Source organism: Neodiprion virginianus, chromosome 1, assembly GCF_021901495.1.
Source record: "Neodiprion virginianus isolate iyNeoVirg1 chromosome 1, iyNeoVirg1.1, whole genome shotgun sequence".
NCBI classification, from domain to species: Eukaryota; Metazoa; Arthropoda; class Insecta; order Hymenoptera; family Diprionidae; genus Neodiprion; species Neodiprion virginianus.
In genome coordinates, this window is record NC_060877.1 from 19,351,267 (window position 1) to 19,365,173 (window position 13,907).

General features: G+C 40.3%; 1 protein-coding gene across 2 annotated transcripts in view; it reads left to right on the forward strand.

Annotated features, from left to right (window-relative positions):
* The window catches only part of LOC124308847 (sodium/hydrogen exchanger 8), a 54,261-nt gene that overhangs the window by 20,863 nt on the left and 19,491 nt on the right, over positions 1-13,907 (forward strand). For both annotated transcript variants that reach the window (XM_046771998.1, XM_046772003.1), the window contains exons 2-3: positions 9,412-9,581; positions 12,348-12,722. In XM_046771998.1, coding sequence (XP_046627954.1) covers positions 9,412-9,581; positions 12,348-12,722 — 545 coding nt within the window. The remainder of the gene's footprint in view (positions 1-9,411; positions 9,582-12,347; positions 12,723-13,907) is intronic.

Sequence of the window (13,907 nt, forward strand, 5' to 3'; positions counted from 1 at the left end):
GTGTCCGTAAAGTTTTATGCCATGTGGCACTCAGCGCGTTCTCGTCCTGAGTCGTCTCGTTGCAGTAAAACGCCTCCTAATCCCGTAGAACAGGCGTCTGCTGCGACGACTAGTTTTCGATGGATCGTAGTGCTCCAAAAGGAGTGAACTGAGCATAACCTTCCTGATTTTTTCGACAGCCAGGTCGTGCTGTTGGTTTCAGTCCCATGGATGATCCTTTCGGGTAAGTACTTCTAGGGGTCGTTTCAGCTGGTGTAGGTGAGGGATCAACTTTCCGTAGTGGTTCACCATTCCTAGGTAGCTTTGCGTTTCCGAGACGTTCGTAGGCTTGGGCATGTTAGCTATAACGCGAGTAGCTTCCGGGTCGGCTGCTATATCTTTAGCGCTTATGATCAGGCCGAGGAACTTTATTTCCTCTACTGCGAGACAGCACTTTTCAGGTCTGAGCTTCCAGCCCATGACTTCCAGACGTTGGAGAGTTTGGCGTAAGTGTACATCGTGTTCCTGGCGGTTGGAGCCAGTGACAATTACATCGTCGATGTACGCGTGAGCTCCTTGCAATCCTGCCAGCATACTATCCATGGCTTGTTGGAACATAGCAGGTGCTGTTTTGATGCCAAAGGGTAGTCGTCTGAACCTGAACAGTCCCTTGGGTGTAGTAATAGTAGTTATTTCTCGATGGTCTTCAGCGATTTCCAGTTGGAAGAAAGCATTGCTCAAGTCGAGTACGCTGAAAGAGCGATTTCCGTTTAGTTTGGCGATGATACCTTCCATGTTGGGTAGAGGGTGTCGGTTGTCGATCAGCGCGCAGTTCACGCTGGTGGAGTAGTCTGCATATAAACGCATCTTGCCGTTGAACTTCTTTGCGATCACGATGGGTGTGGTCCAGTTCGAGAATTCGACGCGTTCGATGATACCCTTGTGTTCAAGGCGTTGCAGTTCTTCTTCGAGAATTTGTATAGCCTGTGCGTTGCCAGCTAAACAGAATTTGACCTGGTGATTACGACTCTGCCCTAATTCGTCAGAGAATAGGTTCGGAAAGCTGTCGAGGATTTCAAGTTGATACGCGTTGCGAGGCGTCGCGACAGACCGGTTGCCTTCGCTATATTGAGTCGGCTCCGCGCGCGATGATTGTCCGTTAGCCGAGTGTACAACCGGGTGTACAGTCGGTTGTACCGCGAACTTGGGTTTAGGAGTTTCCGAACTTTGGACGCGAAATACGATTTCCGGGTTTTCGCATTCACTCAGTGGCACGGACCATAGGTCGAGACTGTCGATCGCGTTTAGTCCGAATAAGTTTACTCCCGCACGGTTTGCGACGTGAATTTCCAGTTCGGCTTTACGGTCGAGAGCTTGTACCGCACACTTGAACTTGCCGATCATTTTGAATTCACTCCCGCTCGCGTGTTCGACGATTTCACTCGCGACGAGGTCTGGAGAGCCGCGTTGCTCCCAATCGTCTTTACCGATTAACGTAATGTCTGAACCCGAGTCGTATTGCAGATTCGTGACTTTACCGAGGATAGTCACTACTACGTATTGTCGACGACGCTTACCGACCGAGGTAAGTGATTGCGTCACGAGACTCATACTTTTGACACTGGGTTTTACGTCTTTCTGTTTCGAACGGCACACTTTGGCGATGTGGCCTTTACGCGAACACTGATGACACACAGCTTCACTGAAAGGGCACTTTGACCGTTGATGATCACCTCCGCAACCGTTGCACTTTTGATCCGATGGTGACTGCACCGGTTTTTGCTTCGGACCACCTTTCTTGAATTGTCCCTTAGACTTCGCGTAAACGGCGTTTATCGCTGTGGTAGGCAAATTTGCGACCGGATTTTCCAGCATTTTGAGACTAGTTGACACGTTCATATCAGCTTCTAACTCTGCAACTATGTCCTTAAGCGATGCATCTGCGTTTTTTTCCACTACGCGAGAGCTATTCGTTTTAACTCGTCGTTTTCGCTTGAGTAGCAGAAGGATTGTAGCAGTAGTGAAATCCGTAGGTTGTCGTCCGTGAGTTTCGCGCGATCAAAGTCTGAGGCGTGTCGATTTATACGATCGATATGTTCCGTTATGGGGGTCGCTTTGTCGTATCGATAGTTGAGGATCTCGATTCGCCAGCGTGTTATAGGAACTTTGTCGCGAAATAAGTCTTTCAACGTGGTGATGACTCCGTCCTGCGGCATGGCTGTCGGGTTTTCAGGGGCAACGTGATTCACTAGCCTGTCCATCTCGATTTGGCCGAGCTTGTCTAGCACGAGACGAGTTCGCGTTTCTGGAGGTAGCGACGCTGATTCCGTGACGACGGTGTATTCATGACGCAGCAGCCATTTTGAGAACGGTTTGATTTCGTCCCCGGAGCCATATGAATATTCTTCGACACGAGCACTGAGCTGATTAAAGAGATCAGAGTGTGACGTGTTAGGTTGATTCGGTCTAGCCCCGTCGTTCTGGTTCTGAAGCTGTAGTTGAAGAAGCGAGGTGACGGCCGCTGTGAGAGCCTTGATTTCTTCGGTGTTCGCCATGTTGTCTCACGCACACAATTTTTCTGTTTGATTTCCCGCACATAGGTCGATCGAATTTATTTCCGCAGCGCCAGCTGTTGGGACCGGTAGTGGTAAAGAAGCACAGATATGGTGTGTGATATACGAGTAGTATTTATTATTGGTTACTTAGTACGGTAAGCAGTGCCGGCGCTAGCCCACGGCTGGTCCCGGGCGAGCCTTGAAAATCGGGCCCCTTATCAGAAATTTTTGGACCACTGAAGTCTTAAAGTGGGACTTTGCGAGATTTTTTGTTCGCAAAAGATGCTATAATATCGCTGAAATTCAACTCGTTGCAAATTCCATGCTCAATTGACATCGCAGCTAAACCATTCAGTCGATCTTGGCACATAGTGGATCGCAGATAAGTTTTGATGAGCTTTAGCTTTGAGAAGGTCCTTTCACCCGACGCGGAGGTTACTGGTAATGTTAAGAAAATTCTTAAGGTCACAGTGAAATTTGGATATATCTCATCCAGACCTTTATCAATAATGTGCGATATCATAACGAGTGCACTCAAGTCGGTCATTCCAGCGGCTACGAAGTAAGCTTTTAAAGATTCCAGTTCTTCGGCAAGCTCCCGACCATCAATGTCACTGTTCTCGTCTTCACCAGTCAGATAATTTTCTAAAGCCTTGGACTTAGTCAAAATTTGGGTTCTGTCCAATCTCATAAAGTTATCCGAGTTTCGGATGATACTAAATGGTTCACAAACGTTTTGGGTCATTTCGAAACGTTCGCGTAGGCTTGATATCGCTATATCGCATAATTTGTTGAAAAATTCAATTTCTAACCTTTTCATCGGATCGCTAGGTCGTTCGTCGTGCTGAGACTCATAATCAAAGAATCGTCTTGTTCGTGGGGTACGTGATTCGGGTAAAGTTTGTGAAATATCTAACTTCTCAGCCATTTTTTTAGCGGTGGCTATGCAAGTTTTGAAACCGGATTCTCGAAAGGTTTGTAATTGAAGAAGAGCACCATCAATCATGTTCATCGCAGTATGCAAATCAACTTTCGGACATTGTAAAGCTTTACTGATTTTGTTGATCACTTGCAGTACATCATACCATACTACCAATCTAATCAGAAAAGACAATGACTCAATTTCGAAACATAGGCCTCTCAGTTCCGATCTCAGCTTTGCATCTTTACCTTGCGACATTCGACAAAGTTCCTGCAACGCATCTCTGATTTCTGCTATTTGGAACCTCACAGCTTTCACAGCATTTATTTTCCCTTCCCAGCGAGTTTCAGGCAATGATTTCACACTGATATTAACGTGCTCCTTCAATATTTGCCACCTCTGGGTTGAAGCAGCGAAGACTGCGAATAGCCTTTGAAGAACACCAAAGAATAGTTCAGCTGTGACGGACGAATGTCCGGCATCTGAAACTACTAGGTTGAGGTTGTGACAACTGCAGGAAACGAAAAACGCTCTTTTATTATCCTTCAAAATTCTGGCCTGAACACCACTATTTTTACCTTTCATATTACTGCCATTGTCATACCCTTGACCCCGACAGTTATTCAATTCAAGATTGTTTGATTTCAAGATATCTAACAACGTTTCATACAATCTCTTACCAGTTGTATCGTCTACAACAACGAAGCCAATGAAATGCTCGCAAATTTCCACGGTGTTTTTAGACACAGTGACAAATCGAACAACGGCAGTCATTTGTTCTTCATGACTAATATCGGAGGTGCAGTCTAAAATTATGGAGTAATATTTCGCGGCTACCACTCGCCTGCTAATTTCTTTGAAAATTGCATTACCCAGTATGTCAATGAATTCGTTCTGAGTTTCCTTTCCCAAATAGTGAACGCGCTGGAGGTCCCCACTTTGAACTCGACGTACATGTTCGCTTAAAATAGGATCGAATTTCGCCATCAGTTCAACTTGGCTCAAGAAATTACCGTTATTCGGCTCGTATAATCGATCGACAGTACCTCGAAATGCCATATTCCGCTTAGCTAAATGCTTAATTATTTCAACGAGTCTTTCAAGTACTTGTTTCCAATAGGTTTCCTCTCTTTGGATTAAATTTTGATTCTCATCATCGATGGTTTTTCTACAATCTAAACGGACTTTGAGTTCTTTCCAGTCTGTCATGCATTCAATGTGCATTTTGGATTTTTCATGCGAGCTCAAACTGTCTTGCAAGTGCCGCCAGGATCTAGATCCGGTCGATTGCAATTGGGTTGGAATGTTGCGGAGGCCAAACAATTTGCAGCAAAAACAATAAACGGAATCCTTAGTCTCTGAATAAATTAACCAGGATCTCTCCATTTTTTCGCCATTCTTCAGGGTTCGATAACAATTTTCTATGGTGAAGCGCCGGCGATCTGTATCAAAAGGAAAAATTGTATTCCGATCTATTTTTGTAGGCCCTAGCTTTACCAATGCTACGCGTGAACTGTCGCTGATGTTATTCGGCCACTTAGCAGGATCTTGCCAATCAATATTTGATACTGTAGAATTTTTTTCTATAACTTTTTCTGCCAAGTTGTTTCTATCTGTAGCTATCGTCATATCTGCGGTATTCACTGACTGAGCGTCCAAATTTCCATCAGAATCTACGGCGTCCTTGGAAGGTGGACAAGCGGGGTCTAAATCATCCGTGGTTTGGCTACATTCACCACCCTCATTATCAGACCTCAACCGCTTAACATAGCCTTGAAAAAAAACAGCACTTTTTTTGTCCGCTTCACATCGAGCTTTTTTTAATTTCCGCTTTTGGGACCCTGATAAGTCTTTGGGCTTGTTCATAATGACTATCGACTATGACTTGTGCAATCCAACAATTACAAAAATAAATTCAGAAAAATTCAATCAAATCGTAATTTATGCAATGTAAGTCAAGTTGAACGCGGTTAATTAATGTTAAGTAATATGAATATCCGTAGAAATGCCTATATTAAAGATTGTGCCCTAAACGTGATCGGCCGCTGCCTGACCGGAACGTCGGCAGTTTCTGAATAAATGTCTCGTCGATATCCGAGAGTTTGCAAATTACTAGTAATTTCAAAAGAGCATCGAGAATAAAAAATAAGAAACAACAATAGGTAGCGAGAAAATTTTCAAGAAATGTTCACGTTGTTGAAAGAGTTCCTATGGAATATGCGAATACAGCGGTTCAGCTAGACAGAGCGTAGCAGTGAATCCACAGTCCATACAAGTTACAAGCAGCGTGGTCTGATAGTAGTCTCTGGGCACGCCGCGCCGCACGACGTAGCTTGACGTTTGAGCTATAAACTGGCGCATGCGCTGCAGCCGAACAAATTGTGGTGGGGGCCGTCGGTCCAGCCAACACCCCGCGCGGTCCGTGCTCGCCGGTAACCTAGTACAGCAGCGTGAGCCGTACAATGTTTCTACAAGGGCCCAATCGTTCAACCTCATTTTATAATTTTTTTTCACATTTTTTTTCTTACACCTATCATCTCGATGTTCACACACAGGATAATGTATTATCGCAGTTAACCTTATTCCGAAAAAAATTCTTATTTTCTTCAGTCTTTGGGCCCCCTCGGGAACAGGGCCCCGGGCGGTTGCCCGGTTAGCCCATACCTAGCGCCGGCGCTGACGGTAAGCATAAGTATATTGCACGACGCGAGAGACTAGCGTGGGTTGCCGTGACCGGTGAGGACGCCATGCGTGACTGCCTGCTAGCGTGCGTGCGCGTAGGCTATTGGGGGGGGGGGGGGGGGGGGCATAGGCTTATCGCTCGGGAATTTTGAAAGGCACAACTCAGAACAAATCGGGGATTTTAGAAATTTGAAAAATTTTCGAAATTCCAGTTTCAGTTCGGCCGGAAAATCATTGTTACAAGTGCGAGGGTTGGTCGAATCGCGATTTGTTAGACAGAGAAGTTGATATACTCGCCCAGCATAACTTGGCACAAGTTGCAGATTTCTGGATTTGCGAAAATTTTCGAAATTTGAACTTTGGTCAGGTCAGAAAATCATTGTACAAGTGCAAGGGTTGGTCGAATCGCAATTTGTTAGAACGAGAAGTTGATATACTTTTCCAGCACAAATGATGGATTTAAATTTCGAAAATTTTAACAATTTGAATCCTGTTCAGAGTGGAAAATCGTTGTTACTAATGCAACGGTTGGTCGGATCGCGATTTGTTAGAGTAAAAAGTTCATGTACTCGTCCAGCACAACTCACGATCAGCACACGTCACGGATTTTCGAAATTCGAGTTTCAGCTCGGGCGGAAAATTATTGTTACAAGTATAAGGGTCGGCCGAATCGTGGTTTGTTAAAGGAAGAAGTTCATGTACGGGCTGAGCAGAACTGAGCACAAGTCGCGGATTTTCGAAATTTAAAAAGTTTCCGAAATTCGAGTCTCGGCTCAGACGAAAAATCATTGTTACAAGTGCAAGGGTTGGTCGAATCGCGATTTGTCAGACAGAGAAGTTGATATACTCGCCCAGCATAACTTGCCACAAGTTGCAGATTTCTGGAATTGCGAAAATTTTCGAAATTTGAACTTTGGTCAGGTCAGAAAATCATTGTACAAGTGCAAGGGTTGGTCGAATCGCGATTTGTTAGAAAGAGACGTTGATATACTCGTCCAGCACAACTTAGCACAAGTTGCGGATTTCTGGATTTGCGAAAATTTTCGAAATTTAAACTTTTGGTCAAGGCGGAAAATCATTGATTCAAGTGCAAGGGTTGGTCAAATCGCGATTTGTTAGAGAGAGGAGTTGACATACTCGCGCAGCACAACTCAGCACAAGTCGTGGATTTTTTCATTTTTTAATGTTTTTTTTTCATAATTCCGAAATTTTTAATTTTTTTTTCTCAAATTTAAATACAGCACAATTTGGCACAAACCCAACACAACTCATCACAAATCTCAAAATTTCGATATCTCAAAAGTGGAAACCGTATAAGCCGGAAAATCGGGATTCACGGCACATACTGGCACAAGTTCAGCACAACTTTCATAACTTCACATTTTTCAAAGTGCTGGGCCAACTTCACACACATCGGTACCACGTCGCTGCTCTCGTCCGCGTCGTTCGCGCGTCCGACCGCGAGTTACTTTTTGTCGTGTGCGTTCCGAACTTCTCTTGTCTCTGTCCGTTGCATAGACGTATAAGAATAAACCATGGGAGTACGGAGGTGGCTCCTTGATGAATGCGAAAGCGCAGCATAAAGTGAAAGCCGCATATAGGGCCCCCTCTATCTCTGTCTAACCGCGCATGCGCGTTCAGCGTTCTTTTAGTAAGATCTTGAATATTAAATCATAAAATGTAGTTCATCATTTTTATTAAAATTTTATACAAACTTAAATAATACACAAGTACATACTGTATTATCATATATTGTAATAAACCATAAAATATTAGAAACCTGCATTAACAATAGGAATCAACGTATTATTATAAAATTTTCAGGTTAGGACTATACTACAAATACAAATACAATATTCACATGTGAAAAGCGTGTTTGCAAAATAGACTTGGTTGTGCTTTACATACAGGGTGTTAATAAAGTAACGGGACGACTGAATATTTCCGTAGGTAGGACGATGTCCCAAAATGTTAAGGTCGTTTTTGAAGTGACTTTTTCCAAGGAATCCAATGGTGGCCTTCATTTTGACCTTGGCGATATCCTTCAAGGTTAATTCAAGGTCAACTTTTGTATTTCAAATAAGAACCCCCTTTTTTGACATCGGCAATCCATAGAGCGGAAAATTTTACGTACAGAAATGTACTTAAGTCACTGGCCCCCATTGACCTTGAAGGTCACTGCAGGGTTCATCAAACTTAAACACAGTATGGATACCTCGGACAAGAATAGAAGCTTTTAAATTCTACCGTCAAGACCAAAGTTATCAATTTTAACAAGGCGTATTTAGTGGTAACCTCGATCATGACCTTCAAGGTGATTTCAAGGTCAAATTTTTTTGTTATAAAAACTCCCTTTTTGACATCTGCAATCTATAGAACGAGAAATTCGACATACGGATATGTACTCAAGTCATCGGTCGAATTTGACATTGAAGGTCAAAATTTGATTTACTTTTAGCATACCCCAGGAACAACGACGTGGACGTAGTAAATTTTACCAAAAAAAATAGTTGACCTTGAAATCACCTTGAAGGTCATGATCGAGGTCACCACTAGATACACCTTGTTAAAATTCATAACTTTGGTCGTAACGATAGAATTTAAGAAGCTTCTATTCTTGTCCGAGGTATCCATACTGTGTTTAAGTTTAATGAACTCTGCAGTGATCTTCAAGGTCAATGGAGGCCAGTGAATCAAGTATATTTCTGTACGTAAAATTTCCCGCTCTATCGATTGCCGATGTCAAAAACGGGGGTTCCTATTCAAAAAACAAAAGTTGACCTTGAAATAACATTGAAGAATATCACCAAGGTCAAAATGAAGGCCACCATTGAATTCCTTGGAAAAAGTTACTTCAAGAACGACCTTAACATTTGGGAAACTGTCTTACTTGCGGAAATATTCAGCCATCCCGTTACTTTATTGACACCCTGTATAAGGCATTTTTTTGTCATATTGATTGGTATTTCATTAAGTCATAAGCACATTAAACAACATTTGGTGGCAACATGGATATAATAAACTCAACGGACACGCAAATACGTGCCTCGTGCATTCACACAGGCACATGAAAACAAAATTCGAAACTCACTGGTAATGAGAGAAATTAACGACAACAGAGTCAGGGCGGCTAGGTGGTCTAGTGGAGTAAGTCTCCGGTAAAGCATCTCTAGACGCCAGGTTCGATTCCTGGCTCCGTTGTTAATTTTTCAAAATCACCAAATTTTCGAATTTTACATTCTTTCAACGTTATTCCATTATATCGCATTGCAGGAATCATGGCCATCTTATTCAATGGGATCGTGATGTCGCACTACACTCACTTCAATTTGTCAACTGTAACGCAGATAACGATGCAACAAACGATGCGAACATTGGCCTTTATTGCTGAGACATGTGTCTTTGCATACTTAGGCTTGGCCTTGTTCAGCTTTAGACATCGGGTACGTACAAGATCCAGTATGATCGAAACTTGGTTAACAAGAAACGAAATATTGGTTGCAGTTCATTTAAAGATCATATCATGTGAAACGAATCAGCTAGTTCAGGAATTTTTCAATACTTTTATTATACAGTATACGTGGTCAGAGAGTCAAGTTTATTTTTGAAATTATTTTGGGAGCGTTTCATTTTTCGCAAGTTTTCGCAATAAGAATTGAATGCAATTTTCTTTTCTCCTACAAATGAACTGCCAGCAGGATTAGTATATCTCCGTCAGCGAAAGAGATCATTTTGATCGTTTGGCAACTTATGTCTTCTCTATTGAGAATAGTATTCCATTACACGCCGTTCAGGATCTGTAATAATATGTTACTGATACAATTTGTCCTACACAACTAATAATAAGATTAAAGTATTCACGAAACCTAAAAAGTAGTACCTGGTCAAAATAAAAAATGATGTATTTATAGTGCGAACAAATAGTCTACTTGACTCCAATCTTCGGCATTCACAGTGTGGACTTTTACTTTAAGAAACAACGATGTCGAAGTTAGTAACTTTTTTTTTAGTGTCGATTTCGTCGCATATAGCACATTGAAGATTATGCTGTTTGTAGGCAGATGGAGTACAGTTATATTCTATAGAGACATTGTTAGATTCCCGAATTCATCGTTAATTTTTCAAGTCACCAAAATGTTAGAATATAACTCTACAAATTTACTCTCACGAACAATTGATACATCGTCTGTATATGTATATCATTGCATAGACGTCCGAGTACGTTCCTTAGTTAAAGTACTGTACTGTAGCTGCACTCTTCCTGCAAATATAATGTCTATGTGATATAGCTGTACTTCATCTGCCTACAAACAGTATGGTCTTTAATGTGCTATAAGCGACGAAATTAATATTAAAATACATAACTCGAAGCACATGAAAGAAAAAGTTCGGATACAAGGTGATAAGAAAAGTTGACGACAATGTAGTCAGGGTAGCTAGGTAGTTTAGTGGAGCGAGACTTCGTCAAACATTCTCAGATGCCGGGTTCGATTCCCGGCTCCGTCGTTAACTTTTCAAGTCGTCGAAATGTCCAAATTTAATTCTCTACAAATGAAACTAGTAACTGTAGCGGAATAGAACATTGAAACAATTAGTATTTTGTAAATTGAGTATAACTTAAACATGACGGGGATTGCAAAGTATGACTATGTTTTACTTTATTACATTGTTGATAAGTTTGTGACCAGGTTTGTTAATTCACTTCCAAATCGCCGAGGTAGGTCATAAGTGAAACATCTTTATTATAACGAGTTTGCGGCTACGCAGTTGCCAGCCACCTCCAGGCTATAAACAATAAATTACATTTTGTTTTGAATCTGTCATTTGATTAGAAGTAATAAATTTTAATAATATAATGATTACTCTGTGAATCTCGGACCTTCAATCGGATTACACAGTTCATTTCGACTTTTACGTTATCTACAACAACTTCTTTTTAAATTAGACACATGTTATAAGATATGACAAAATTTACATCGGTTTTTAGGATATTATAAGCTGAATATCAATCTAAAACAGTTTACTTCTTCATACCAGTTTATTATTATGGATTACTCATTATTCTTTGACATCCTTCAGGCTAGGGTGTTCACGCTTGCGTCATTTAGAAGGAAGTGAAGATTATCGGTAATGTTAAAGGTAATCAAGATATAATTTAATGTATAGGTCGTGAAGCCAAATGATATGATGAGGCGTGAATTTTCGAATCCACTTGATTATCTTTAACATTGCCGATAATTTTCACTTCCTCCCAAATGGCGCAAGCGTGAATACCCTAGCCTAAAAGATGTGAAAAATAGTGAGTAATCAATAATAATAAACTGGTATCAAGATGTTAACTGTTTTAGATTGATATGCATCTTATAATTTCCTAAAAACCGTTGTAAATTTTGTAATGTCTTACAACATTTGTCTAATTTAAAAAAATTGATGTACATAACCTAAAAGTTGAAATGAACATGTATTATCCAAATCAAGATCCAAGATTCACACAGTAATCATTATATTGTTAAAATTTACTACTTGTCATCAAATGATAGATTTACAGACAAATGTAATTTATTGTTTGTATCCTGAAGATGACTGGTAGCTGCCTATTCGAAACGTCGTTATAATAAAGACATTTCACTTATGACCTACCTCGATGACTTGTAAATTTACTTAATCACAGTGAACTGAATTTCAGACGATGCAAACGTTGTGAAATAACTTTCTTTTGTAACGCTATGAACTTCAACCTTATAAGAAAAATCCGTCAACTTAGAAATTTAGTCTGACGTTGAGGTCTACTCCCGTAAAAAGTTTTGAAAAGATCTGTGACCTCAATAATCTGTTTCAAATTAAATATATCATGTACTACGAGTTTATTAAGTTGCGTTTTTTTTTTTTTTTTTTTACCATATTGAAGTTAGTATTGAAGTCAGCGATTCACGCTGAGGTAAAACCGTTACTTTGTGATTTGGAATTGTTTGAAATGCAGTAAACCGTAATAAAACAAAATCTACTGATATTTTGAAATTTTCATTTCGTTAAAGTCATTGTAAATATAACAAATATTGATTTTTTCCCCAAACTTTCGTTACAATAACGTTACTAACTTTAATCTTGTTCTTTTAACGATGTCCAAAAAAGACGAAGCAATTTCTAAATTCCTAGCTCTTCTGAAATCTCACTTTGTACGTTAAAAAACTTTTCACCGTTTTTTACAGGTAGAGCCGGCATTAGTCGTCTGGTCTGTAATTCTGTGTCTGATTGGGAGAGCTGCGAATATCTTCCCACTTGCACTTCTGGTCAACCGCTTCAGAGAACATCAAATAACAAAGAAAATGATGTTCATAATGTGGTTCAGCGGTCTACGAGGGGCAATTTCGTATGCTTTGTCCCTTCATTTAGATTTCAGTGACGAAACTCGTCACGTAATCATAACAACGACGCTGATCATAGTTTTATTCACCACCTTGATATTTGGTGGATCTACAATGCCTCTACTAAAATTCCTCAGAGCAGAGAAGAAAACGCGGACTAACAGTAGCAGAAGAAAGAGAAGAGATAAGGAAATTTCACTCAGTAAAACTAGGGAATGGGTAAGAAGTCTTACTGACATTTTCGATTACAACATTATTGATACAATTGAATAATATAAACTATTCAAGAAATTCCGAGCGGGACATAAAAATTCTTTGAAAAGTTTGAGTGGCCTTGACGTCTTGAGAGTCTGGCAAAAATGAGAATTTCGGTTAGTGACGTCTCTAAAGCCAGCACTGCCACAATAAAGAATCTAAGTATGAGGTAGCCCAAAATCAAAAACTAATTAAGTGATGATTAAAGTGCTGTAACATCAATTTTAGATCTTCATCCTCCAAGGTGGACAGAATTTCCCCTATCCAATCTAATCTACTGAGCTTACTTGCCATAAAAAAAGAAACATGAAAAATCCTAAAAAACCCTAGAGAAAAAATTATAGAATATTTCTTTTTAATATGTTTCCTGACGGAAACGAGACCTAAATACACTGTAGGAACTTTCATATTAGTGCTCATTAATCACGTTCTTAATTAATGAGTATATACACCAAGCTTCCATTATACTCTGATCGGATTTCCAAATCGCTGGAAAACTCAATGCAAATCGATTCAGTTTACATTAACTTCTACAAAGCTTTCGTCTCGGTAAGTCTGATCAGGTTACAGCAGAAGGTGTGAAACTCCGGTATTAGGACCAGCTTATTTAGCTGGATCGCTACTTATTTAACAAACAGTAGGCAGTATGCGAGAATGAAGACCAATGTTTTATCTCCTTTCATAATCGGATGGGGCCTTCGACGAGTGTCATACATCGATCTTATTCTCTTTATTTTGTTCATAAGTTATCTTTCACAATGTTTTTGTTTTTCTGGCTGTCTAATTTACTGCTACTGCTGATGGTTTAAATGTTCTACACGGAAAATATTCTACAGAATATTCTAGAATAGAACAATTTTCCTGTAGAATAAACTATGCAAGATTATTTCTGATCCGAATTTCGAATTCCTTTCTATAGAATAATATTTCTATAGAAACGAGTCTGTAAGACATATTCTGTGGAACATTTGCTCTATAGAAATGATTTCTGTAGAATCGAACCGCATTCTTTACGTAAGGCGATCTACTGTCGATTTTAGGGACACTACGTCTCTAATATATCTGTATAATACTTTATTTATTCCAATTTTATCGTACGGCGCTATTGTCTGATTCCCGCACTTCGGTTATCTCACGGCTCAATCGGAA